The sequence below is a fragment of the Antedon bifida genome, chromosome 8 (genome assembly GCF_963402885.1).
Source record: "Antedon bifida chromosome 8, ecAntBifi1.1, whole genome shotgun sequence".
Taxonomy (NCBI): Eukaryota; Metazoa; Echinodermata; class Crinoidea; order Comatulida; family Antedonidae; genus Antedon; species Antedon bifida.
Window position 1 is genome coordinate 20,280,644 of NC_136233.1, and position 25,261 is coordinate 20,305,904.

A 25,261-nucleotide genomic window follows, 5' to 3' on the forward strand; every position below is an offset into this window, starting at 1 on the left:
TCAATTATAGATCTATATCAATACATTACAGTATGTTTAATATTTGATACGATTGTTATCCATTTAGATTCTTGCACGAGTAAGCTTGGAGTTGAAGATGGCACAATACCTTCACAAGACCTGTCATCTTCTAGTTATTTCGACAATAGGTACAGACCTGAACGTGGAAGATTAAATACACAAACTGACAGTGAAGGCGATGGTGCCTGGTGTTCAGTTGACAACAATCCAAACCAATGGATACAGGTTGACTTTGGTGTTCTGAAACAAATAACCGGCGTCATCACACAAGGTCGAAGTGATAGAGATAAATATGTGACGACGTATGGAGTTCTTTATAGCGTTGATGGCACCAACTTTGTAGATATAACTGATGACAATGATGCAGTGATTGTAAGTTATTTACTTTATACAATTTTAACAATGCAGCAGAAAGTGGCAATCCTTATATTGTCACTGAACTACGTCACCACTACTAGTACATTTCTACTACAGGTTAGGTAAAGAAATAATTATTGAGTGATAACAAAATTGCCAAACAACTCGTATTCATCTGTTTGGTATCTGACAGGCATCATTACCGTAATTCAACAATACATTTCAAATGGTTAACGCATGATTCATGTATGCATTCACCTTTATTGTCAAGCAACAAGGCCATACACATGGCTGCAGTCGCGTGCGTAAATTTGAGTTAGTGTTTACCGACCGACCGACCAACCGACCAGCTGACCGACAGACCGACCAACCAACCGACCGACAAAGTGAAACTAAAAATAAATATCAAAAAAATATGGAAAAACACTATCAAACTTTGTGTGACAAACAATGTTGCGTGCCCACATATGGACACAATGTTGTCATACCACTACCATATTTTGACGCTATTTTTTCAAACTTATAGTCTACACTAATTTTGTTTTTATCTAAATGAATTACGTTTTCTTAAAGATTTTCAGTGGCAATTCAGATAGAAACACTGAAGTTACGAATATGCTACCGTCTGCCGTAAATGCTCAATACGTTCGTATAAATCCAATTACTTGGCGAAGTCACATATGTCTCAGATTTGAAATTATTGGATGCGATGGTAAGTCATAAGTACAATATTAAGAAGCTTTCGGATTGCGATGAAGTATGATGTCAGTTTATTTATTGTGCGCATGGTTTGGCATTTTTTTTAAATCGGTGTCAGACACTATATTCTATATTATGTATCACAAACAATGCGCAATTTGTGTGTGTACGGTAAATCGTCATTGCCGCGAAATACTTTCTGCAGTACCTTTGAATGTTGCACGCAGCGTTAAGTTCTGTTTGCACTATCAAACGTTATGTATATATATACAGACATGTATGTAGACAGAGTTTTATATGTTACAAAATATTAGTAAACGTTCATATAATAAGTCGCGTACGATATTTGCAATAATAATACTATTTCGCTTCGTTGAGTAGGAACCAGCTTAGGAAAACCAGAGATGCATTATGAAGTTTAAAAAGCAAAATTTACTTTATCTGATGATTTGAATGTTTATAATGAACAGCTGTGGCTACTACTGTTGCTAGCACTACTACTATTCCTACAACGACTGCAGCAACCACTGCTACAACTACTGCTCCTACAACCACTGCTACAACTACTGCTCCTACAACCGCAACCGAAGAATCAACCACAAGCCAACTAACACAAGAACCAAGTAAGTGTGTATACAAGAATCAATGTGTCGAAGCAAACTTACTTTAGCTGAAATATGTAGACCAACTATAATTTTAAATCACAAAATTAATTGCATCTCCATTTGATAAATAAAGTAAAATATACATAAAAAATATAAACATAAATTGGCAAATAGTGATTGTCAGAATGATTTTGTTTTAGATTTATGCGATGAACCGTTGGGTATGGAATCGAGGAAAATACCAGACGAGTTTATACAGGCATCATCTTTCAGAACAGGAGCCATCGAGCAGTATGCTCGAATGAATGAAAGCGGATGGCGACCACAAAACTCTGATGCAAATCCATGGATCCAAGTAAAATTGGATAACTGGATTAAACCGGTTACTGGAGTAATTACAAGAGGGAGAAACAATGGAAACAGATGGGTCACTAGCTTCGAGGTTTTGTTGAGTATGAATGGGAATGATTGGGAAGCCATTTTAGACATTCACGGAAATCCAAAGGTGTGGACAACTATATGCGTTAATTAATAATCAGATAATAAATTTCTAGAGGTCTAAAGGAACAGCACATTTTCCAAATTGTACAAAGCATTCATTTGTTTTATAAAACACCGACTTGTTGTTATTTATCAACACAAGCCAGTTTCTATTTTTAGTTTAAGGCGGAACTCGATTGTGGACGCGAAAAGATTTTCACCTCAAATTGTTCATTGAACATAGAATCTCTGAATGTCAATTTTCTGTTAAAAAGATATTACAAACCTCATTCCCGATACTGTATCTAGATTCCTCCAGTAGCCTAGGATAAACTACGAATTTCACAATGTACCAAAAAACATATTTGCATTAACAGGTGTTTGTGGGTAACAGTGACAGTGATACTGCAGTAACTAACATATTTCCAACATTGGCTCTAACACGATACGTGAAATTTCATCAATTCACTGGAAATGACTTCGGCATATCCTTGCGTTTTGAGGTTCTTGGATGTGACAGTAAGTAGTAATTAAGTTTGCTTGTTAATAGTATTTTATCTTAAAAAAGAATATCATATATTTTATATATGTTTAGGCCTACATGCCTTGAACTAATCTTCATAGAACGGATTTAAGCTGATCCGAATCAGAGTTACAACCGACATAAGTAAAGTGGTCCTGTAACTGGTTATAACTCTCTTACATCCCTCTCGTTAAATCGGTAAAACATCTGATGATGTGGACCACCTCCGACTGATTTCAGATATACATTCGAACTAACATTACTTCACACACGTTTGAAAACGTAACAAGTTAAACCAATCGATTGTTTTAACTCAGATAGAGACGTGTGAACAGCCATTGTAACGCATATATAATAAATGAAAAACTGAATACTATTTAAAAAAAAACGTTTATGGTAAAGATCAGATAAATTAGGCATTTGAATTTGCAAATTCCTGCATTGCTAATGGTTTCCAATGTAATCTGAAGAAGCAAACTCTCAATAGGCCACGTAAGGTTAGGATATAGTATAGGTAAATGTGTAGAACATTTGGAAACACATTGTTACTGTGGATATTAAAGCTCTAGGCCTACTCCATTTCTTGTACAGATTCACAATGGATGAAGTCTGAAGAAACCATATATGGTAATATGGGCCTTAGTGCTCCGTGGGATGTGGCATCTGCGGAATGTCAATCGCTAGGCGGTACTCTACCGGAAGGCAACGAGATCGACATGTTTAGGCACTTAGACGCATACTTTACACAGGACATGCCTGCTATATGGGGCAGCCACTCCTCAGGTAAAACATTTAAATACAAAATCCATAAATACATTAAAATGTATGGTAGTTTAAAATAACTAAAATTTGTTTAGAACTTGTTTAATAAGCGTATATATAACTTGTTTAATAAGTATATATAACTTGTTTAATGAGTATATAACTAGTTTGAACAGGTATAGAACTAGGTTATTAAGTATAAATCCAAATGAAAATTACTAAAACAATGGCAATGCTATGGGTATCAGTGGATGGATCTCAATAGAGATACAAATTAAGCAAAAAGCTAAATAAAATAAAACAGCCAGAAAAAATTAGTTAATAAGTATATAAATAGTTTAATAAGTCTGCAACTAGTTTAATAGGTTTATAACTAGTTTTTAACTAAAGTTTAATAAGTCTCTAAATTGGTTTATTTTGAAATATTACACAGAATGGGAACTCATTTTCAAGGCAGTCTCTGAAGTGACTTCAAATTTTACGGAGTTATACGAATCAGGTGAAGGGTATAGAGATGGCGAATACGAGGCAATGAGCCTAGACCTAGCACATAAGCGAGGTTTTGTAAACCCTTTGCTGGGAAACTGGAATGACATTGGTATACAGAAGGTAATACATTCGTATTCGAACGCGGCGCTTAGCAAAAGAATAGTGAGTGTACGGAAGGAACACATAGATTTGTATCTCAATGACTTGCGAAAGTCAGTTAGGATGTATTTAGTGACAGCTGCGGAATCGGGTGTTACTTGTCTATTCATAACAAGCTGAGGATCTTATAATCAACCTTACATATCTGTCGAACCATAAAGGAAATATTTAGATAAGTCATGGTCAATTTGTTTATTTAAAACCATACTAGGTAAAAGTGGCATTGTATGATGAGCTTGGAGAGACTGCACTTGTATTTAATGGTTTTGAGTCGGACTACAAAAGTTTTTTTCAGAAACAAAACTTATTAACATCTCCGTGGACGGATTTAGAAACTTCTTCAACAAATTATTTTAGTGCAGACGGCCATTTGTAAGTACATACTAAAATGTTAGCATCTATAATGTTATCTGTTGTTATTTGTGCCATTGCTCTCATAAATATGTTTACTCATGTTTACAATACATGCGAGATTACTATAATTTTTCTCCATTAGAGAACTAAGCAAAGACCTGTTTATACTAGGACGATAACGATCTGTAACTATATAATATTTGTTTTACATGAAATAGAAAGTTTTTATTCTAGAACGTTTTTCTGTCTTTGATAAAAATAATATGTTCACGTCCATTCATTATCAGTAAGATCAATAATACTGTGATGATACGGCGGTTTTATTGTTCTATATTGATCATGACGTCATTTGATTGGATTAAAAAAAGACAACATAATTGGTTATAATTTTCTATAGTGAAAACTTTCCTAAATTTCTTTTGGTTTTTTTGTAAGAAAATATATGATTATTTATTAATTTATCGTCGATTGTTATTGTCCTAGTGTGTAGCAGCCTTTTTCTTTTCGCGATGTTCATTGGGCTTGAAGCATTTAGGCCCAGTATTTGATTGTAAATGACCAACACTGAAACGACCTTTCTTTCCACTTGTACTGTACAGGGGTATGGGAAGGCTGTGGTTCATCAACAAACAGTATGGAGATTGTCAAGACGACCTAGGCTGGTTTGTCGTTAAGCCCTACTATTCATACTGTCCGTGGGAGGATTGCGGCGTTTTCCCATGTTTTATATACAGCACCTCAGACATTGTTGAGAATTGGAAAGACGGTATCTGAATTTGTATTGTTTTTTTTCACTGTATAGTGATTTTTATTTGTATTATTATAAATTAAATTTATTGATTTTTTAAAATATTTACAAAATTCTGGAAATAAATATTTTATACATTTCCAATTGTATGATTAGACTCTGATAACAAATAGACCTAAGTTACTTTAAGTGATGTAGAAACATAGACACTGTAAACAACAACAACTCCAGGACCGACTCAATGGTACCTAAACACGTCTCCTAATGAGAGTAGGCCTGCAGAACATTTCATGGCGATACCATAAAACAAAGGCTGGAAAATATACTACTCTCCCGAACTCAAATTCTTCAAGTAAAACAGGATTTACTCACACTGGTTGGTTAGAAACAATAGTTCGACCACCAGTGCAAGAAAATCATATTAGAGGTAGAGAAACTCGTGGAGATAACAGTCGAAACACAAATATAGCATTATTAATTTCAGAAGGTGAAACGATAAATTTGAATGGAAAGACAGTGTCACAGTCTATTGTTGGCTACGGTGGTGTACCTGAACGTGCTATAGATGGTGACACCAACCCCGTGTATACACAAGGAAGTTGTACAGCTACAGGTACGTATACATAATAGAGGGTAATACAAACGTACTCATCAGGTACATGATTTTAATCTTATTTTCGATCTTGTTAGATGAAAATTTACATTATGGGCCAGTTCAGACTTAGCCTCGGTCGCACTTGACACAATTGGTCAAATTAACCGAGTCAGCTAAAGTGATCAAGAAAAATCCAATCCGAACACTGGCTACAATTATAACAGTTCAGTTCAATAGTATGGTGTCGGTAAAACTAACCAACGCAGGTAAAAATTCCATTCCGGACGTGCGAATCATGTCAATTCAATCATTGTTTTTAACATCACGGTTAAATGTCGGTAAAATAACGGTAAAACTAACTGCGTGAAAATATCCATGTGCGAACGATGGTCAAATCTTCTGGTGACATTCGATAAAGCTACCGTGTTGAATTTACTTTCAAGTCCAGTGTGAACAAGGCTTTAGTCGTTCAGTCGGCGTCAACCAATTACCGTTAACTTACCCAGTGTGGTCAGCATTCTTTTTTTATAATGGGTTTGTCCCACATTTTTTGTTTACAACATTTCTTTACTACATAATAATAGTACATAATTGTTTCTGTTTATTCAGATGGAGTTGGTGAAAATTGGTGGAAAATCGATTTGCACGACAAATACGTAATAACAACAGTAAAACTATATAACAGAGATGATGGTAAATAACTGAAATTTGTTCAACTTTTAGTAGGCACATTCTGTTATTTTCTATTTATTAAGAAATTATATCACACCACACTGCGCTTTCCGAGTGGTAACATTATTTGGAGCTGCAGAATAGAATACACATGTGTCACAAAGGCTTACACAGTCGAAGATATTGATCCTCGTTGTAGTCTTAACAACTTCAGCAGAATTAGGCGGATTTGAAATAGCATCTGCTGAATACATTTTTTCTTGCAGATTGTTGTTCAAAACACCGGTTGATTGGAGCAGTTATTCGTGTCGGAATGAACGAAGACAATAACTTGAACACAGTATGTTCGACAGTTACATCTGATCAAGTTACAAATGGACCAGAGATTGACATTCAATGTCCTTATGTACCTGGCCAATATGTGTCTGTAACAACAGAAAACACTATACTTACCTTGTGTGAAGTTATAATAATAGGTAATTTTTATTTTCATTGCAGTTAAGATATATTATTTTAATGTGCTAAATCTTAAGCTCAATTAATGTGTAACGTGTGCCTAAAAACAGTAGTTGACGGCTGTGTCCACGGAACTGTGCAATCGATGCATCTCTTTACCCTCCCAACATGGCACAGTAGAACAACATTAGTTGACGACTGTGTCCACGGAACTGTGTCATCGATGCATCTTGTACCCTCCCACATGGCATGGTGGTACAACAGTAGTTGACGGCTGTGTCCACGGAACTGTGCCATCGATGCATCTCTTTACCCTCCCAACATGGCACGGGGGAACAACAGTAGTTGACGGTTGTGTCCACGGAACTGTGCCATCGATGCATCTGTTTACCCTCCCAACATGGCACGGTGGAACAACAGTAGTTGACGGTTGTGTCCACGGAACTGTGCCATCGATGCATCTATTTACCCTCCCAACATGACACGGTGGAACAACAGTAGTTGACGGTTGTGTCCACGGAACTGTGCCATCGATGCATATCTTCACCCTCCCAACATGGTACGGTGAAACAACAGTAGTTGACGGCTGTGTCCACGGAACTGTGCCATCGATGCATCTCTTTACCCTCCTAACATGGCACGGTGGAACAACAGTAGTTGACGGTTGTGTCCACGGAACTGTGCCATCGATGCATCTCTTTACCCTCCCAACATGGCACGGTGGAACAACAGTAGTTGACGGCTGTGTCCACGGAACTGTGCCATCGATGCATCTTTTTACCCTCCCAACATGGTACGGTGGAACAACAGTAGTGGACGGTTGTGTCCACGGAATTGTGCCATCGATGCATCTTTTTACCCTCCCAACATGGTACGGTGGAACAACAGTAGTGGACGGTTGTGTCCACGGAACTGTGCCATCGATGCATCTCTTTACCCTCCTAACATGGCACGGTGGAACAACAGTAGTTGACGGTTGTGTCCACGGAACTGTACCATCGATGCATCTCTTTACCCTCCTAACATGGCACGGTGGAACAACAGTAGTTGACGGTTGTGTCCACGGAACTGTGCCATCGATGCATCTCTTTACCCTCCCAACATGGCACGGTGGAACAACAGTAGTTGACGGCTGTGTCCACGGAACTGTGCCATCGATGCATCTTTTTACCCTCCCAACATGGTACGGTGGAACAACAGTAGTGGACGGTTGTGTCCACGGAACTGTGCCATCGATGCATCTTTTTACCCTCCCAACATGGTACGGTGGAACAACAGTAGTGGACGGTTGTGTCCACGGAACTGTGCCATCGATGCATCTCTTTACCCTCCCAACATGGCACGGTGGAACAACAGTAGTTGACGGCTGTGTCCACGGAACTGTGCCATCGATGCATCTCTTTACCCTCCCAACATGGCACGGTGGAACAACAGTAGTTTATTATTTATTCTTTATACTGGGTAGCCTCTTCAGTCTAAGACTGTTCTCCCAGAGGGCCCAGTGTATCATATGATGAGTTTGTGACAGTGGTTTGTGTGAACTAGTACACCGGGGTAACCCCCTATTCGTCTCGAAAGATGTACTAGGTTCTTTTTGAGTGCACATGAGACAGATGTGTACAGCTCTTAAGCTCTCAATACAATAATACATGTTTATAATAATATAGCAGTTTGTTTCAACTATTATTTTCTATTTATTTGTGCAGCTACGTCTCAACATAAAGCCGATTTCTTTACTGTTTCTATACAGTATTCAGGTATGTATACTCATTTAATATCGTCGGTACTTCCTCTGTTTTCAATTCAGTTATTAGAATGGAATGTAACTGAATGTGATGACAATCAGTAAAATTAATTTTTAAAATTAATTTCTTACATCGCTATAAATTATCTTCATACATTACTACACGATGCCGTGAAATATTGAATTGTTTTTATCAGATTACACGCAGTTTTGTCGTAAACTTAACATCAGCGACAACTATGAAATGTTTTCTGACGACATACCATGCAGTCAAGAAACGTTACCAGCCATTTGTAAAATAAACGCAGGTAACTATTATATGGCATATACAAAAATTACAATCGTAGAAAAATAAATAAAAAACTAAATTTTTCAATTTCACCATATTACTGCCTTGCTTATAATAATATTGAGCATATTATTAATATTTTATGTACGTTACATTAATTATTATTATTTTAATTATAATATGTCGATGATTTTTATTTCTTTAAGACTGCAGCATTTTGAATGGTTACTGTAGCCATACTTGCATTGTTCAGTCAGGAAAAGCGGTCTGCACATGCCCAGAACAAATGATTATCGGGTTTGATAACCTGACATGTGGTAAGAGTTTTATCATTCAACAGTTTTGAAAAAATATAACCAACTATGAATTATTGTTATGATACAAACCTTTTTGTAAACGACTGAACTAAATTCATTTAATAGTAATAATTTTTAAATGAAAAAAAAATGGCAACATTTGGTTATGTAGTAGATCTTTATTACTAATTATAAAAAGACGGGCCAAAATTGTAAGACTATCTAAACCGAATAACTGTAATCTGTACTTTGTGTGAATACCGATAGGCTGATGGATTGACTGAGTTTTTCCGTTTTAAGATTGTAGTTCAACATTCTTAAGCTAACCAAGTCGTTAGAAAGTCACCATAAACGTTCTTAAGCAATGCATGTTATTTATTTGCTTTCATAGTCATAGTCCCATCTACTGAAGAGTCATCAACTCAAATTCAAACTACGCAACTTCCTCCAGAAGAAACCACGACGATGTCTAATGGTAGAGTATTATCCAACTCTTTTTACATAATGTACACATTCATTGCCTTAGCTGCATTACAACCTAGTGAGAACTCCGAATCGAAAGTGCTGGCTAATGCGCATGCGTTTTCATATACCTTTTGTGACCCGCAAAAAAAATGCGCAACCAAGAAATGTTCGATTCTCGCAAATATCTGGCCCAGTTGGCTTTAATCTAAAGCACTGGGATTCTAAGGCGACTAAATTCCATGATACTAGGTACTGGCCAGTTATGTCAATGTTTTCGATAGATATTGCATTGCTCTGTTTTCCTATTGCAGCTCTTACATCTGAAGAATCCACAAGTCTACCACATACCCCGACACAAAGTAAGACAATGTTTAATATTTACCCTAATCTGTACAAGATTAAAAAATATGCTTGTAAAATATTGGCTATAGTTATTTTTGCCTGTTTTAGTTTCAGAAAACGTCATAACTTGTGAGGAACCAATGGGAATGGAATCTTACGAAATACAAGACTATTCCATACAGGCTTCTTCTGTTAAAAAATTTGGGACAAATCAGCATCGAGCGCGCCTGAACTCACAACAAATAGAAAATGCACAGGGAGGATGGCAGCCTCTAAACAGTAACTCAAATCAATGGATTCAAGTCAATTTGGGCTGGCTTAAAGTTATTACTGGGGTAGTAACACAAGGAAAACATGAAGGAAATAAATGGGTTACTGAGTTTGAGATCTTGTTCAGCATGAATGGAATCGAATGGGACGCCATTTTAGACAATGAAGGGAATTCAAAGGTTTGGGCAATAATTTGTTATGCTATCGTGCCTGACGTTTTCGTCTGTTCCATATACGTCGTCTTCTGTATGCTGTATTTTTTATGTGACGTATTTACCATCTTCTTATGTGCTATATCTGTCTTCTTATCTGCCGTTTTCTTCTGTGCCGACGTATTCTTATGTGCTATAACTTTCGTCTTATGTGATGTATCTGACGTCTTCTTATGTGGCATAATTATCGTCTTCTTACGTGCCATATCTGGCGTATGTGCCATAACTGCGGCTACCGTCTTATCCTGTGCAATATATGTTGTCTTATTATCTGCAGTCTTCTTATGTGCCATATATGCCGTCTTCGTATGTGCCATAACTGCAGATGTCGTCTAATTCTGTACAATATGTTGTCTTATTATCTGCAGTCTTCTTTGTGTAATATCTGCCGTACTATGTGGCATGACTGTCGTCTTCGTACAGGTATGTGCCATAACTGCCGTCTTCTTATCTGCCATCTTCATATCTGCCATATCTGCTTTCCTTCTGTGCCATATCTAACGTTTTGTTATGCTGCCGGTTTTTTCATACGTTCCTATTCCTCGAGATGTCTGTTCCGACTGAATTGCTAACAATGATTTGCATTGTTGAGCTTTTTATATTCATTTGTTCTTTCAAATGTCCTTCCAGTACCGTTTGATATAAGAATAAGAGTACAGGGTATTTAAAAAAATATATATTTCATACCACAGGTGTTTGAAGGCAATACTGATGCTGACACTCCAGTTACCAATAAAATTCCAAATGCTACTCTTACACGATATGTACGTCTTCACCCAGTTTCTTGGCATGATGCCATAGCTTTGCGATTTGAGATCCTTGGATGCTACTGTAAGTATCAAACATGTTTCACTTCCAATTCAAAACTGCATGCTGTAATACAATAATAATAATAATAATAATACAACTTTCTTCTTTCTTTCGGTTTCATAGATTACTAGAATCTCAGATACAACGTGTACTCCATTATTTTATGGTTTACTTACTGATGGCCATATTGATTGTAAACTTCTTTTGGTCTCCGTTTACAAGCAACAAAATCTGTAAGCTGACAATTATAATAGACGTAGCAGTTAAATATAGGTTATTAGATAAAAGGAATTTTCTTTTGTTGTTTCTACAGATTCAAAATGGATGAAGTCTAATCAAACAATTTATGGTAATCTTCAGGGATATACTATGTCATGGGAGAAAGCCTTCGCCGACTGTGACATGCTAGGAGGAGCTTTACTCAACGGACATGAAAACAATATTGATAGTTATGTGGAAGAATTCTTTTCACAAGATGTTTCAGCTATATGGGCCAGCTACTATTCAGGTAATCATCCTGATAATGCTTAGGAGGAAAATGCAACAAGAACCAATTACGATTATTTTCGATTTGCGACAAACGAAGACCACAAAGACATTTTATTTCAGTGTGCGCATGCGGGGATATTTGGACGTGTTTCTTCACTTGCCACACCTCTACACAGTTGTGATAGGTACAGACGACGACTGACGACACATTGATTTACCTGACCTAGTTAAGTCGTCAGTCGTAGCAAATCAAAAGCCTCCTAAAACAACAACACACGTTTGTTTGACACACGCAATAATTAAGTAACTTTTAATGTTAACTTTGTGTTTCACTTTGTAATATTAATATATTTATTTATATAATCGTCATTATTTGTATAATCATCAGAATGGGAACTCATTTTTAAGGCAGTTTCTCAAGTGACTTCAAATTTTCATGAGCTTTACGAATCAAGTGAAGGGTATAGAGATGGCGAATACGAGGCAATGAGCCTAGACCTAGCACATAGGCGAAGTTTTGTAAACCCTTTGCTCCGAAACTGGAATACAATCGGTATACAAAAGGTATAGTAAACACGATCTGTTATCACTGCCTGCACTGCTTATTCGATCGCAGCGCTATTTCTCCAATTTAACGCTTAGTTGATTTCGGCGCTTTTTCCGATTCGGCGCTTATTTGAATTGGGCGCTTTTTCCGATTCAACGCTTCGTCAATTTCGCTGTTTTTCCGATTCGGCGCATTGTCGATTTTGGCACCTTTTCCGATTCGGAGCTTCGTCAATTTAGCCGTTTTCCCGATTCGGTGTTTTTTTTCCAATTCGGCGCTTCGTCAATTCACCGTTTTCCTAACTCGGCGTTTTGTCAATTTCGCCGTTTTTCATATTCGGCGCTTCATCAATTTCGACGTTTTCTTTATTCGGCGTTTTGTCAATTTCCCCGTTTTTCGGATTCGGCGCACTGTCGATTTCCCCGTTATTCCGATCCGGCGAATAAGCTACAGATGATGTAAATCTACTAGAATAATAATGTTTAATAGATGTTTTAATTATGTATTTGTTGCTTTTAGGTAAAGGTAGCCCTATACGACGAAAAAGGGCAAACTGCACTCACATTTAATGGTGTTGGTTCAGATTACAAGAGCTTTTTCCAGAAACAAAACTTATTAAGCTCTCCATGGACCGACTTACAAAATTCTGAAACAAACTTTTTCAGTGTAGAAGGTCACTACGTAGATTCGTAAGTTTTTTTTTTATTATTCCATGATTATTCTTACGTAATATTTTTTTTAGTACGAATAGGATGAAAATAACCGGAAAAAACTGTTTTATAGCAGAAAACTACGTATTAATTGCGTCATAAATGGGAACGCTGAAGGGTTGCTTTTTGCTATTAAAGACTGGTGTCAACTCAACATCCTCACCCCCCCCCCCCCCCCCCCCACCCAATGAATTCAAATAGACACTTTTACTTTTACATACATGGGTTTTATTAAGAACTTAATATTGAAATAGACGTTATGGCAAAAGCGTCCTGATCTTTCATAAGGAATCAAGAAAACAGCATACAACGTTACGGAGTACCTCAAAATCATCTCTGCATTTTCTTTTTCATTTCAATAAACTTTTTCTAAAATTTGTTGACCAGTTGACAAAGTTCGGCAAACTGCAGAAAACTACTCTGCATACTGTAAGTTAGGTCATGCACCTTCTTGACAAACCAGTTAGCTTAACGCAACAAATGACAGCTTGTGTGGGCAGTTATGGGCAGTATGACAAAGTGAAAGCTTACAGTAACAGGGATTGTAATCTTTAAAAACCTGTTCAAACTATGGAAAGTTGGAGTTTGCAAACAGAGATTTGGTAAAGTTTGCTAGCATATGCTACTTTACAAGCCATAAATACTAAATCTTTTTTTAACAATAGTTGCCCTTGTTTGATTTTGTATACAGACAGGTAGAGAGAAGTTGGTTCATTAATAAAGAATACGGTGGCTGTGACGTTGACACTGGATGGTTTGTTGTAAGAACACTTGATGATGACTTGATGACTGCATCATGCGATTGGGAAGATTGCGATGCCTACCCGTGTTTCATGTACAGCCTTTCAGACACTTCGGAAGCTTGGGAAGATGGTAATTATACATAAAATGAATTACATATTTGTTCCTGCATATAGATATTAACACAATTTAATCTAATATTCTACACAGTCAGAAATTCCACATCTGAATATCAACCAAGCTGTATTCGGAGACTACCCACTTAAAACAAAAACAACGTATGTAAATAGTTTTTTAAAATAGATCTCTAGTCGAGTTTAACACCCTTTACAAATAAAAAAAACACTCAAAAACCTATTTCAGCAACTATCAATGAGTAGGAGAGGTACACTGGCGGCCCGGGGCACAGCTGAGTGATTTGATTTGATTTTATTCGGTTTTTCAACATAATATTACAAGACAATATGAATACAAACAATTTACAAGCAAATACATTACATAAGAAATCTGCGTTAATTTTACCACGAATTATATTTATATTTATATATATTTTTTTTATATCTTTGTTAATTTTGTGTTTTTATAGTTTATTTTGTATTATACTGTTTGTATTGTTTGAGGGTCCCTAATGATCCGCTGATGCTGGATGGACCACCCTCATAAAATATTGTTGAAATAAAAATAAATAAATAAAAATAAATAAAGGATAGCCCATAACATTCGAAAGAAAAATCAGCTTAATTCCAATGGGGTCCTTTAATTCCAATGAGGTCCTTTAATAAGAAGCTCTCATCTTCAGCATAAAAAATATCTTCGAAGCTAAATTTGGGACACTCACTACTATAATTGGTTTCTAAGATATCATCTAAAAAATATAAACAAATTATGTAAATATATTATTCGGAAATCACATGAAAATGTTTACATATATAATGTGCAATTGGGATGAAGGACTGAACGTACAACACAAGGAGAGAGAAAAAAAGAACAAAATGTAATAATTGACCCTTCCATCCTTTCTTAAATACGTGCTATAACCAATTTCAGGTGATCACGAGATAGATTTACAAGGAAAACCAGTGTCACAGTCAAGTCAGTATGGAAGTGCATCTGCTGAACGTGCTATAGACGAAAACACGGATACAGATTATTCTTCGGGAGGTAGTTGCATGCACACGAAATCTGGAAGTAAGCATTATTTTGTTATGCTGGGCAATAGTAGACAGAAAGATTAGTCATGTTTATATTGATATTATTAATTATTATTTTATATTTCTCTCCAAGTACTCTCATTTATCCTTGACGAAGGATGAGTGTTTTACAGAGGTCTTTCACTTTCTTCCTGTCTGGTTGTTTTAGTTGTTTTATTATATTATATATATATATTATATATTTGTATTTCCATTGAGACTCAGCCCACAGCTTTGTTATTTTCCAGTACTCTGTCTTTAATCAATGATATGTATTAAACAATGGAAGTAATAATTTCACTTCCTAAAAGGCAGGGAAGATGATTTTATTTATTATTTATACGGTACTGGTTGACCTCTTCGGTAGACTGTTCTCTTACGGTCCTGATCAACACACCGGCGGGAGACAATCCCATTCTTTTCGAACATTGTGCCAACTTTTTACAACATCATCGAATAGTACAGTGTGTGTGTGTATTACTTTCGATTTTATTAATTATTAGGGTCTATCCAATTTGTTTTTAGGTAGTCAATGGTGGAAAATTGACTTGGAAGAGGTATATCGTGTAACGGCAATAACAATTTATAACAGAGGAGGTAAGAATTATATATCGGCGGCGAGTCCATCACCCAGTAGGCCAATGTATGACACATTCGTAACTAATAGTGGGTTTAATTGATCTTTTGATTTATGAGCGATCCAATTGGCTTACCAACAATAAAGAAAATCTATATTGGTAACGTCAAAGAAGCTTATTAAAATCTCAAAGGCGCTTGTTAGGCCTACTGGCAGGTTCCAGCTACCTTCCTTAAATAAAACACTGACAAGTAGGCCTATTTTGATAAATTTATCAGTACAGTAATTTTATCCCCCAAAAATTCGATTGTATCTGGTAGATTGCTGTGAACAGCGGTTGGTTGGAGCAGTTATTCGTGTTGGATTGAACGCAGACCATACCTTAAACGCAGTGTGGACAGAAGTCACATCTGAGCAAGTTGCAAATGGACCTCAAATTGATCTAGAATTCCCTGCTATACGTGGTCAATATGTGTCGGTGGAAACACTTAGCAATTATCTTACCATCTGCGAAATCATGATATTCTGTAAGTTTCCCAGTGAAAAGCGAACATTTCTTCACGGTTTCTCTCTTTTTCCAATGTTGTTCTTCTATGAATATTAAGCCGAAGCGCCGTCATTGGCACATTTTCACGAGAAAAGAACGAGAGAAAACTCTACATCTAACCCCTATTCACGAGGCACGATTTGTTGGCTCCAGGAGGCTCAACTCAGCCTATTTTGATTGTTGTCTTATTTATTTATTTAAAAACCTAGGTACAGATATTGCACCTGTTTTACATATTTCGTTTGAGAGTGCTTGATTGGTTTTTATAACATACTTTTCCCTTTTAGTATTAAGTGCTCTTAACTTCTAGAATTCTACTAAGACAGCCAGTCCTTCATTCGGAGGCCCATAACATCTAGTAATTCCACATTTATCTCGGTTATGTTAGTTTAAAATCTTTTCGAGTCCAAGCCTTAATTATTGTGGTCATCTTAACAGGATACCGTATAAATTCGATATTTTATTTTTGCAGCTGAAAACATCAAAGAAGCCGATTTCTTTACTATTTCAATCCAATATTCAGGTATGCATTCTGTTAATTATGCAAACATCACATACATTATCAGTTGCTGGATATCATAATATAAAATAATAATATAATCCAAATATAAAATGCTGTTAATTATGCAAACATGAAATAAATTAGTAGTTACTGGACATCAAATCAATGTTACAATATTTACTGTATGTTAAATATTTTCTTTGTAATCTAAATATTAATTTCTTTGTTATCTACAGACTACACCGAATTTTGTCGCAAACTTATCATCAGCAATACGGATATATTCTCGGATGACGTACCCTGTAGTCAAGAGACATTACCAGCGATTTGTAAAATAAATACAGGTAAAAAAAAACTTCCGACACGATCGTAAAATACAAGAGCATTACTAGCATTCTCCTATCTTATTTCAATGTAAACAAAAAAAACCGAAATCAATATATATATATATATACTGGCTGTATATCTCATGATGTTCATTCATTGATTTTATTACACAAAATACGGTTTAGACATTTAAAAAAGCTAATCCTGAAATTGTGTGTTGTAAAGTAATTTTTGCTTCACAACGTACACGTAACAGAATTAGTGATGCTGCGTCATAATATACTGTATACAGCAGGGCGTCTGTCCAATAATCAGTACGTAGTATGTAGATATACAAAAATGACAACAAGTTGTCTTTTCATTTCAGACTGCAGCGTTATGAATGGTTACTGTAGTCATGGATGCGTCGCTCAATCCGGAGAAGCGGTCTGCACATGCCCAGAACCAATGACAATTGGACATGATAACTTGACATGTGGTCAGTTTCTTTGTTATTGATCATGACCTGGCCTGATACCAATCAATCTAATATAACGTTTAATGCTCAAACCTTTCAAGCAATTCCCATTATTACCCAGATCATTGGATCAAACAGGTATAGACAGGTCCCATAATGCAGCTAGTAATCAGCGCAGTTTGATCTTACCAGGTAACCATCTATACTCCTGGATGGAGAGCGGTAAACTTGAGCAGTAGTGTCTTTCCAAAGGATACAAGCAATACGACGATTGTTGGTCTTGAACTCCTAATCCTACGATAAGAAGTCCCAACACGAAACACTGGGCCACACACCCTTTACATGCGATCACTTCAAATTTCTTTCAAAGGTTTATAATACTGTTCCTTCCTTTTTCTCTTGTCCACGTTACTTCCATGTCTGTTTATTGTTCGACGGCTGTTGGACTTTTCCTTTTTTTTTTTACTGAATTGTTGTCAACTCCACAGTGCATAGAACTTACTAGGGACTTACTAGTTACTAGGTAAAAATGTAGATGTAAAAGGTACACTAGTACCCTCATTTGGGCCATCCCAATTAAGGGAACAATTTCTTGCAAAAAAAGAAACACATAATATTCATGACACACACATTGTTAGGTGACACGTTTGGTCCATGTGTCCATTTACAGGATTGATGAACACTTAACATTATCAGCTAAACATTTTCGAATACTGTCAACACTATATTTGATAACACATAATACATGATATAAACAAATATTTCTGTTGCTTGCCTGTTTTTTTTTTTTACACAAAAAAACATTTCAAACTCTTCTTATTCTGTAGAGTGTAACCTTGCTATTGGCCTTTGCAGTCATGATTGCGCAATGCAATATGGAGAACCAGTCTGTAGATGCCCAGGGGAATTGTTACTTCAACCTGATGGAATTACGTGCGGTAAGAACTTTTTTTATCACAAAAAAACTTGTATAGGATTCAATTAAAAAGTTTTGAGGCAGTATTATGTAAGCTCCACTCTTGTTTATGTTATTTTGATTCAGTGTAAATTTGCTCTTTTGTATACATTTTGAAATGAACATATTTGCTTGTTAATGATAATAATTTGATAGTGGGGTGGAGCTTACAAATGGTGTATCAGTAACATTTGTTGTACCATCTTTCATTATACTATATGTTGCATGTTTTGGTCAACCTCCATTAATATATGTTTTTGGGTTTTTTGTGTCATGATAAAAATTTGTTACATTCAAAAGGAAATGTTCCTTTTGTTCGGTTTCTGTTTGTTTTTTCTCTCTCGTTTCTCGTTTCAGACTAATTCGTCGATTCACAGGTCACCGAAGATGAAAAGTAAAACTCTTTTTAACTGGAAAATATACGAAGATAAGATACGAAGCGAAGATGTAGTACAAAATACGGAACAATAAATATCTTAATTTGTTACTAAAAATTGTTTCTTGGTTTTCTTTGAGTGAAAAAACACTGCTTAACCGAGAATGTCGCACTAATGGTTCAACTCTAGTAGATTGCATAAGCTCACCCATATCATCTCAGTTTACGGGCACAATAACATAAGGCTGGTAAGGCATCATCTTTCCTTTCTCACCACAAGCAAACACCCACTTTGGCCTGACAAACGTAAGCTGTGCATTTTCTTCAAGTGCCTAAAATAGAATACACATATTACTGCTGATAACGGAGTATTAAAGCATTACATAGCGATTGAGATTATAAGATAACATGCCTACACCATGTCCAATTGATACTACTGCAGTTACTGCAGTAACAGCATTTTGTTTTCTACTATAACTTGCTTATACAAATTACTATGTTTTTTGGTTCATAACAGGGAGTGAAATTTCATTTAAGTTCACTCTTTCCTGGTTCACACAGTGTTTATTTCAATGATAATTCCTAAAAAATGTCTACCTTGAAAAAACTAAAATCACACATTACTGCACTGCATTACTGCAGCAGTGAAAATTCCTTGTAAATGTATATATTAAAGAAAATTATAATCATACATTATTGCAATAAAAATGTAGTTACTGAATAAATGTATATATTGATATAAAATCACATATTACTGCACTAAAAAATATAGTTACTACTGCAGTAATTTGACAAGATCCCTTAAGAATGGGTACATTCACAAAACACCAACCTGATCAAAACTGTCGTCCCATTGTGATTTAGTAATTATGTATGAAACCACCTCCGACATATAATCTTCAAGCTCTCTGTAAATAATTGAAAAAAAAAAGTATAAAAAAATGTATTATACTTGTTGCCCTTGATACAAAAGAGATCATGTAAAAATGATTAATTGTTCTACTGCAGTTTCTGCAGTAACTACTATTTTTTACTGCAAAAAAGGATGATTTTAGTTTGTTTAAATATAGAAGTTTAAGTTTAAGTTTATTTATATGATTAGCAATAAAAACTTGATAAATAATTTGCATAATTAGGTTAAAGAATAAAAAGAATATAGTACTGCAGTAACTGCAGTAAAATATTGTTGACATGGTCCCTCAGATTATAAAGGAATACACACCCATTAAAAGCTGTAATATATCTAACAAGATTTCTTCTTTCTAAGTCATCAAATTTTCCATACAACAGAAAATGTTTATCAGTGAAGAAGCTCGGTAATTCCGGAATGTCGCCACCCTCGTCTACGGTAGTTTTTGCTTTGCTGCTGGTAGTTTCGTTGTCCGAGTCCACATCCGTTGAGCTTCCATAAGAATCTTCTTTTGTATCTCCATGTTGTACTCTGTGAAATGTGAATTAAATATGGTAAACTAAAGTACTTGAAATGACCAATGGTGCACAATATGTAATTTGAAACAAGCAAATGCAACCTGATTAACTGCATGCTGTGATATTTTAAATTTACAATTATATACCAACTACAGGTACAGTATTACTCACCTTCTAATTTCATCTTCAGTATCAGATTCTGAACTTGAATCAACTTTACTCGTCTGTCCCTTGACTGATGTACCTGCCGCTGTTTCTGTATCCATATTATTATCCGATTCTTCATCTTCGCTCTCCTTTAAAAAGAAAAACATGCTGCTAATAACTTGGAAAAGAGGATCCCCGTGAGACCCTATTCAAACCTGGTAGTTACATTATGCATACAAAGAAGATAGTTCTTTTTATGAATTCTTGAGGCTGACAATTTACAGTTTTCTTTCCAGAATTATGAAAAGCAAAAACAAAATGATAAACTTTATATATGAATTTTTATTGTTTGATTCCAAAATGCATTTTAAGTGGAGAGAGGCACTATATGTCAACAGATAATTCTTGGTCCTCTCTCCATGATGGTTGTCACATAATGCTTTGTATTGTATGTATATGTTTCATATGGACATTTTATCTGAAATAAAATTGAATTATAATTGTTTTTACCATTGCTTGAGAAGTGTTTGCCTTAACTGGTGTTTTCTTCACAGGTGACTCTTCCTCTTCTTCTGTTTCATCACTGGAACTGTCATTTGGACTGCTCAGTTTATACCTAATAAAGTAAAGTTCAGAAAACGAATGCAAGATAAATAAGATAATTAAGACAATATGTTTAATTGTAAAATCATTAAAACAAGAGGATCAGTGTATTAGTAATAACAGGTGTAAAATCATTGGGGAAAAAAAATATTTTCATCAAGATGACAATAAAGTGCTGTCCTTCTTAAACAACAATTGTTTACCTTTTCCATGGTAACAATGTCTTCTGTTTATAAGAATCCAGAATCCATCCTTTTTTCACTATTTTACCTTTACCCTTGACTGCTTGATACTTTGGCGTGTTGGCAAATGCACATCTAAAATTGACAAACATTTTAAAATCATAAACCATATCATGAATGGAATGGATGTACTTTATAAGTCAATGAATTGATAATTGAAAACTTTCTTTAGTATAAAACTATTTCCTAAAATGTTTATTTTTTTATTTGTTAAATCTTTCCTTTATATAATAAATTTTAATAATAAAACGTCTTCTTTTAGCTTGGTAAGGAATAAGGTCTTGTTGGGTATTGTTTTGTTTTTTTATAATGTATTCCCTGTTTGGTAGTTTTATTTTGGAGTATTTCACAAGAAGAAATTTCCTTCTAGTGTTTACGCCCAATATAATGTAAATATTTCTCATTATAATTAAAATTTCTTTTTCTGTTACTTGCTATATGTTTATTTTCAATAAACTGCCTACTGTTTTAAATTGCAATTGCAGCCTTCCATTACTCACATTAAGTGTGTACATCCTTTGCCCCAATCTCCTTTGTACTTAGCTCCCATCTCTAGTGCTTTGTCTCGTATGTCACTTCGATGGGGGTTCTGGAAACCGCTTATTACAAACACTACTCCTTCCATTAATTGCCCAAAGGGTTTACTTTTAGTTGACGGCTTTGTAACATCAGCTAAAAAAAAGATAGGGTCAAAATATTAATTTTAAAAATAAAAATGTTAAATGTAGTATTCTGGGTCCTCGAGCTTAACTGAAAAGTGAGGGAAATCGGATGATTCGGATGAAATGAAATTCGGATTAGGCCCTCCACGGACCCACGGCAGCCAGCAGTGCATACCAAATAAGCACACCGGGAGACGATCCACTACTCGTTTCAAATAGTGTACCAAGTTCTTTAATGTGCACTATAATCTAAGAGGCAATGGCAATAGAATTGTATACAATTTAATAATAATGATTAAAGGTAGCTAAGTGATTTGACCAATCATAAGTGATGGACTATTTGAAATGTTGCTTGTCATTAGTAAATTGGCTTACATTCTTGTCCTGCGTCCTAGTGGCAATTAAGCTTTACAAGTTGATAAAAATAGTGATGACAATAATGATTATGAGAAGTTACAATATTCAGAATTATGTTGAAAATAATAATTTTTTATATACATACATTTCCTTTTTTTCATGGGTGGTACTTGTTGTGGTGACTCAGTCTTTCTCTTAGCCTGATCATTGCCACTTGCTAATTGCTTCGGTGTGTGCTTATCTGCTACTCTCTCTTCATCTATTGACTTTCTTTTAACCGGTGTCTGAAATAGTGGCAATGCTTTCTTATTAGAACATTTTTAGACACAAAGACACAAATCTGAACTAAAAAAGCTACACACCCTTAAATATGCAAATATGCAGGTGGAACACAAGTTACAAATATTGTATTGTACATAGTTTTTTAATCAAATGTGGGTTGGGATGGGGGGTGATAATCTGTGACTTGCAGGCTACTGGGCTGAATTTCAACAGGTATGGACGACACAACAACATACCTGTTGTTTAGGACTGGGAGTTGCGACCTTTTGTACCTCAGCTGGCCTCTTGTGCTTGAGAGATGTGGCTTGAAGTGCTTGTTCTGCAACTGAAGATGCTGCTCTAACTGCAGCCGCACCTTTCAGCGGTGAGGGCTCTGGTTTATCACGATTTTTGAAAAATGATCCAACAGCTACGCTTGACTGATTTGTTTCTTTTAACTTAAAGTGGCCCAGTTTGTTTATATTCTAAAAGATATAGAATCAAGAAAAAATAATGTATTACCTACTGAAACTGAAATGTATATAATAATATTATGATATATAATATTTTAAAAACACAAACAAACCTGTGATGTGACCTCTTTTGCTTTGTCTGATGACTGCTCACCCGGGGCTGGAGTTGAGTGCATTTTGATGAAGGATAATCCATATGCGTTAGTCTGTGGGAACCACAAAATTACCATCAGAATGTGTGTTTAGGTCCCATTTATTTCACTTATTGAGAAACAAGGCCTTACATGCACAACAGTAAACCTACCTTGTTAAAAGGCTGAGTACACACAACCTTAACACGATCCCAACTCTTATCAAGAACTGTTTTTGTCAGCTGGTTCTGACCGAAGAACCTCACACGGTTTGTGTTTGTCCCATTCTTACTATCAGCTGGGCTCATAAAAGAGGACGTTACCAGTACAACCTATGACAAAAATAAAAAATATGAGTACTATATAAAATTGTTATCAGTAGAGATTTATTTTCACCAACTTGGGTGGTACTACAGTTCTTTTTACCATTCACTGGTGTGTAATGACTGATTAAGATAGGCAACTTCCTGATTATGAAAGCAAGTCTTGGTGAGTTCACACACTAGAGTTAAGTATGCATAGACTGCATTCACATGGTGAAGAAGTTACACAGATTGATAATTTAACTCTTATAGAGAAAAGAGCATAGAAAATACCTGGTAGTCATCTGCCTTTTCACTTGAAGATTTTCCAACAAGAACTTCAATAAATGCTGAGCCTTCATTGCCAATGTCAATCGAATGAATAGTACTGGACTTCTCGAACTAAGAAAAAGTAAAAATGCATGAGTTTCAGCAAGTTCTGATATCTACATAGAATTTTTCTTTGTTATCAAATGCGAGATCAAGATGAAGTAATGCACTTGTCAATTGTATGACCCACTATACAACCCTCGGGAGAGGTGCGTCATTTGTCCGATGTGCGTCATACCTTAAGAATACCATGACACACCCCAGTGTGTAAAAAATGTGACTTACCTTTAGGTGACCATGACGCACCCATTTTGACGCACTGTGACCAGTGGTAAAGTGACACACCATTTAGGTTTTTTGACACACCCCTGCGTCAGTAATTATTTGTACTGTAAATGACGCACCTCTCCCGGGGGTCGTATAGTGGGGCATACAATTGAAAAGTGCATAAGCTCGGTCTAAACTATAATGTTACTTTACTTTATGTTACAAAAAAATGTGATGTGGACATGATGATGTCATATCACTACCATATTAAAGCATATCACACTTTTTTTGTCAAACTAGTTTATAGTGTACTGCACAATTCTGGAACCGCCCTGTTTGTAGATACTACTAAACTTCTAATTTCGCTTCTATATAGTATTACACAGTAGTTATTGCAAGTGTTAAGTGGCAGACTTGTTACTTCATTTAGCACACCTGTAGTATGACAGTGGCCTGTTTCTCTCCTGCAGTTGCACACTTCCATTTCCGATATGTCTCTGGTTTTAGTAAATTATCTGCTTTATGTGTCTGAAATAAATACAAAACAATAAAGTAACATGAAAACATGAAGTATCATTTCTCTGTGTATTGTATGCATTGTTCCAGACAATTTTGTTGTTGGTATTATTTTCTTTAAACAAATTTAGAGTCGAAATACAAGACAGGCGCGAAAGAGAACTAACTAGCGCCGGCCTACCTATTTAGTATAGCCTATAGCCAGGCTAGACCAAGCTCATTGGTGGCCTGCTAGGCGGAATACCCATAAGAGGCCCCTACGGCCCCTACACACGTACCGTCTTTGTAGGAATACAGGTCAACCCGTACCCATGCCAACTCGTACCCACCAACTCGTACCCAAATGTTGGCTTACTCGTACCCAAAATTTTGGCTGACCCGTACCCATCATTGGCTGACCCGTACCCATCATTGGCTGGCCCGTACCCAATTTGTAGCCCGGGTCCAGGCCTACTACTAGTCTAGGCTACTAGGCCTAGATAGAAGAGGGCCAGGCCTAGCCTAAGGCTAGGCAGTAGCTAAATAAATTATGCTAAGAGTATTAAGACGATTATTAATATTACTTGTAGGCCTATCATAGACAATTATTACAAACCTCATCTTCACTACTACAAGACACAACGTGTTGAAACTTTATTTCTGGCATTTTTCAAACCGTTTCCTTCTTTTTTGTAGTTTATTATTAAGAAAAGTTAAACAACAAAAAACATGCCGCGTATAAATTGTCTTGGAGAGTGAGCCCTCAAGAGTTTCTTGGACGGAGAAGAAAATCGTTG

At 35.9% G+C, this 25,261-nt stretch overlaps 2 protein-coding genes across 5 annotated transcripts in view; one reads left to right on the top strand and one right to left on the bottom strand.

Moving 5' to 3' along the window:
- Positions 1-18,420, top strand: part of LOC144851045 (uncharacterized) — a 29,039-nt gene extending 10,619 nt beyond the window's left edge. The window contains exons 4-33 of the mRNA XM_078708566.1: positions 68-393; positions 952-1,090; positions 1,548-1,700; positions 1,883-2,187; positions 2,540-2,681; positions 3,277-3,468; positions 3,881-4,056; positions 4,307-4,467; positions 5,049-5,215; positions 5,682-5,810; positions 6,402-6,485; positions 6,731-6,940; positions 8,627-8,677; positions 8,862-8,972; positions 9,160-9,270; positions 9,641-9,724; positions 10,026-10,073; positions 10,165-10,505; positions 11,231-11,369; positions 11,662-11,856; positions 12,226-12,401; positions 12,904-13,073; positions 13,786-13,967; positions 14,883-15,023; positions 15,551-15,622; positions 15,923-16,129; positions 16,622-16,672; positions 16,888-16,995; positions 17,346-17,456; positions 18,263-18,420. Coding sequence (XP_078564692.1) covers positions 68-393; positions 952-1,090; positions 1,548-1,700; positions 1,883-2,187; positions 2,540-2,681; positions 3,277-3,468; positions 3,881-4,056; positions 4,307-4,467; positions 5,049-5,215; positions 5,682-5,810; positions 6,402-6,485; positions 6,731-6,940; positions 8,627-8,677; positions 8,862-8,972; positions 9,160-9,270; positions 9,641-9,724; positions 10,026-10,073; positions 10,165-10,505; positions 11,231-11,369; positions 11,662-11,856; positions 12,226-12,401; positions 12,904-13,073; positions 13,786-13,967; positions 14,883-15,023; positions 15,551-15,622; positions 15,923-16,129; positions 16,622-16,672; positions 16,888-16,995; positions 17,346-17,456; positions 18,263-18,420 — 4,640 coding nt within the window. The remainder of the gene's footprint in view (positions 1-67; positions 394-951; positions 1,091-1,547; positions 1,701-1,882; positions 2,188-2,539; positions 2,682-3,276; positions 3,469-3,880; positions 4,057-4,306; positions 4,468-5,048; positions 5,216-5,681; positions 5,811-6,401; positions 6,486-6,730; positions 6,941-8,626; positions 8,678-8,861; positions 8,973-9,159; positions 9,271-9,640; positions 9,725-10,025; positions 10,074-10,164; positions 10,506-11,230; positions 11,370-11,661; positions 11,857-12,225; positions 12,402-12,903; positions 13,074-13,785; positions 13,968-14,882; positions 15,024-15,550; positions 15,623-15,922; positions 16,130-16,621; positions 16,673-16,887; positions 16,996-17,345; positions 17,457-18,262) is intronic.
- LOC144849751 (DNA repair protein XRCC1-like) lies at positions 9,409-25,206 on the bottom strand. 4 transcript variants are annotated; one of them, XR_013613996.1, is made up of 16 exons: positions 25,081-25,206; positions 24,405-24,497; positions 23,667-23,774; positions 23,244-23,402; positions 23,053-23,145; positions 22,724-22,951; positions 22,351-22,489; positions 21,687-21,858; positions 21,148-21,261; positions 20,852-20,957; positions 20,366-20,490; positions 19,989-20,207; positions 19,599-19,674; positions 18,975-19,098; positions 11,525-11,586; positions 9,409-11,411 (listed from the first exon to the last, which is right to left on the bottom strand). XR_013613996.1 is itself a non-coding variant. In XM_078706784.1 (15 exons), the coding sequence occupies exons 1-14, from the start codon at positions 25,129-25,131 to the stop codon at positions 18,985-18,987; spliced, it is 1,797 nt and encodes a 598-aa protein (XP_078562910.1). In that variant the 5' UTR covers positions 25,132-25,206; the 3' UTR covers positions 14,918-15,017; positions 18,975-18,984. The 4 variants fall into 4 exon arrangements, 3 of the variants coding, with proteins under 3 accessions (XP_078562910.1, XP_078562911.1, XP_078562909.1); XM_078706784.1 differs by lacking the exons at positions 9,409-11,411; positions 11,525-11,586 and adding an exon at positions 14,918-15,017; XM_078706785.1 differs by lacking the exons at positions 9,409-11,411; positions 11,525-11,586 and adding an exon at positions 18,219-18,355.
- Between the last annotated feature and the right edge of the window lie 55 nt (positions 25,207-25,261).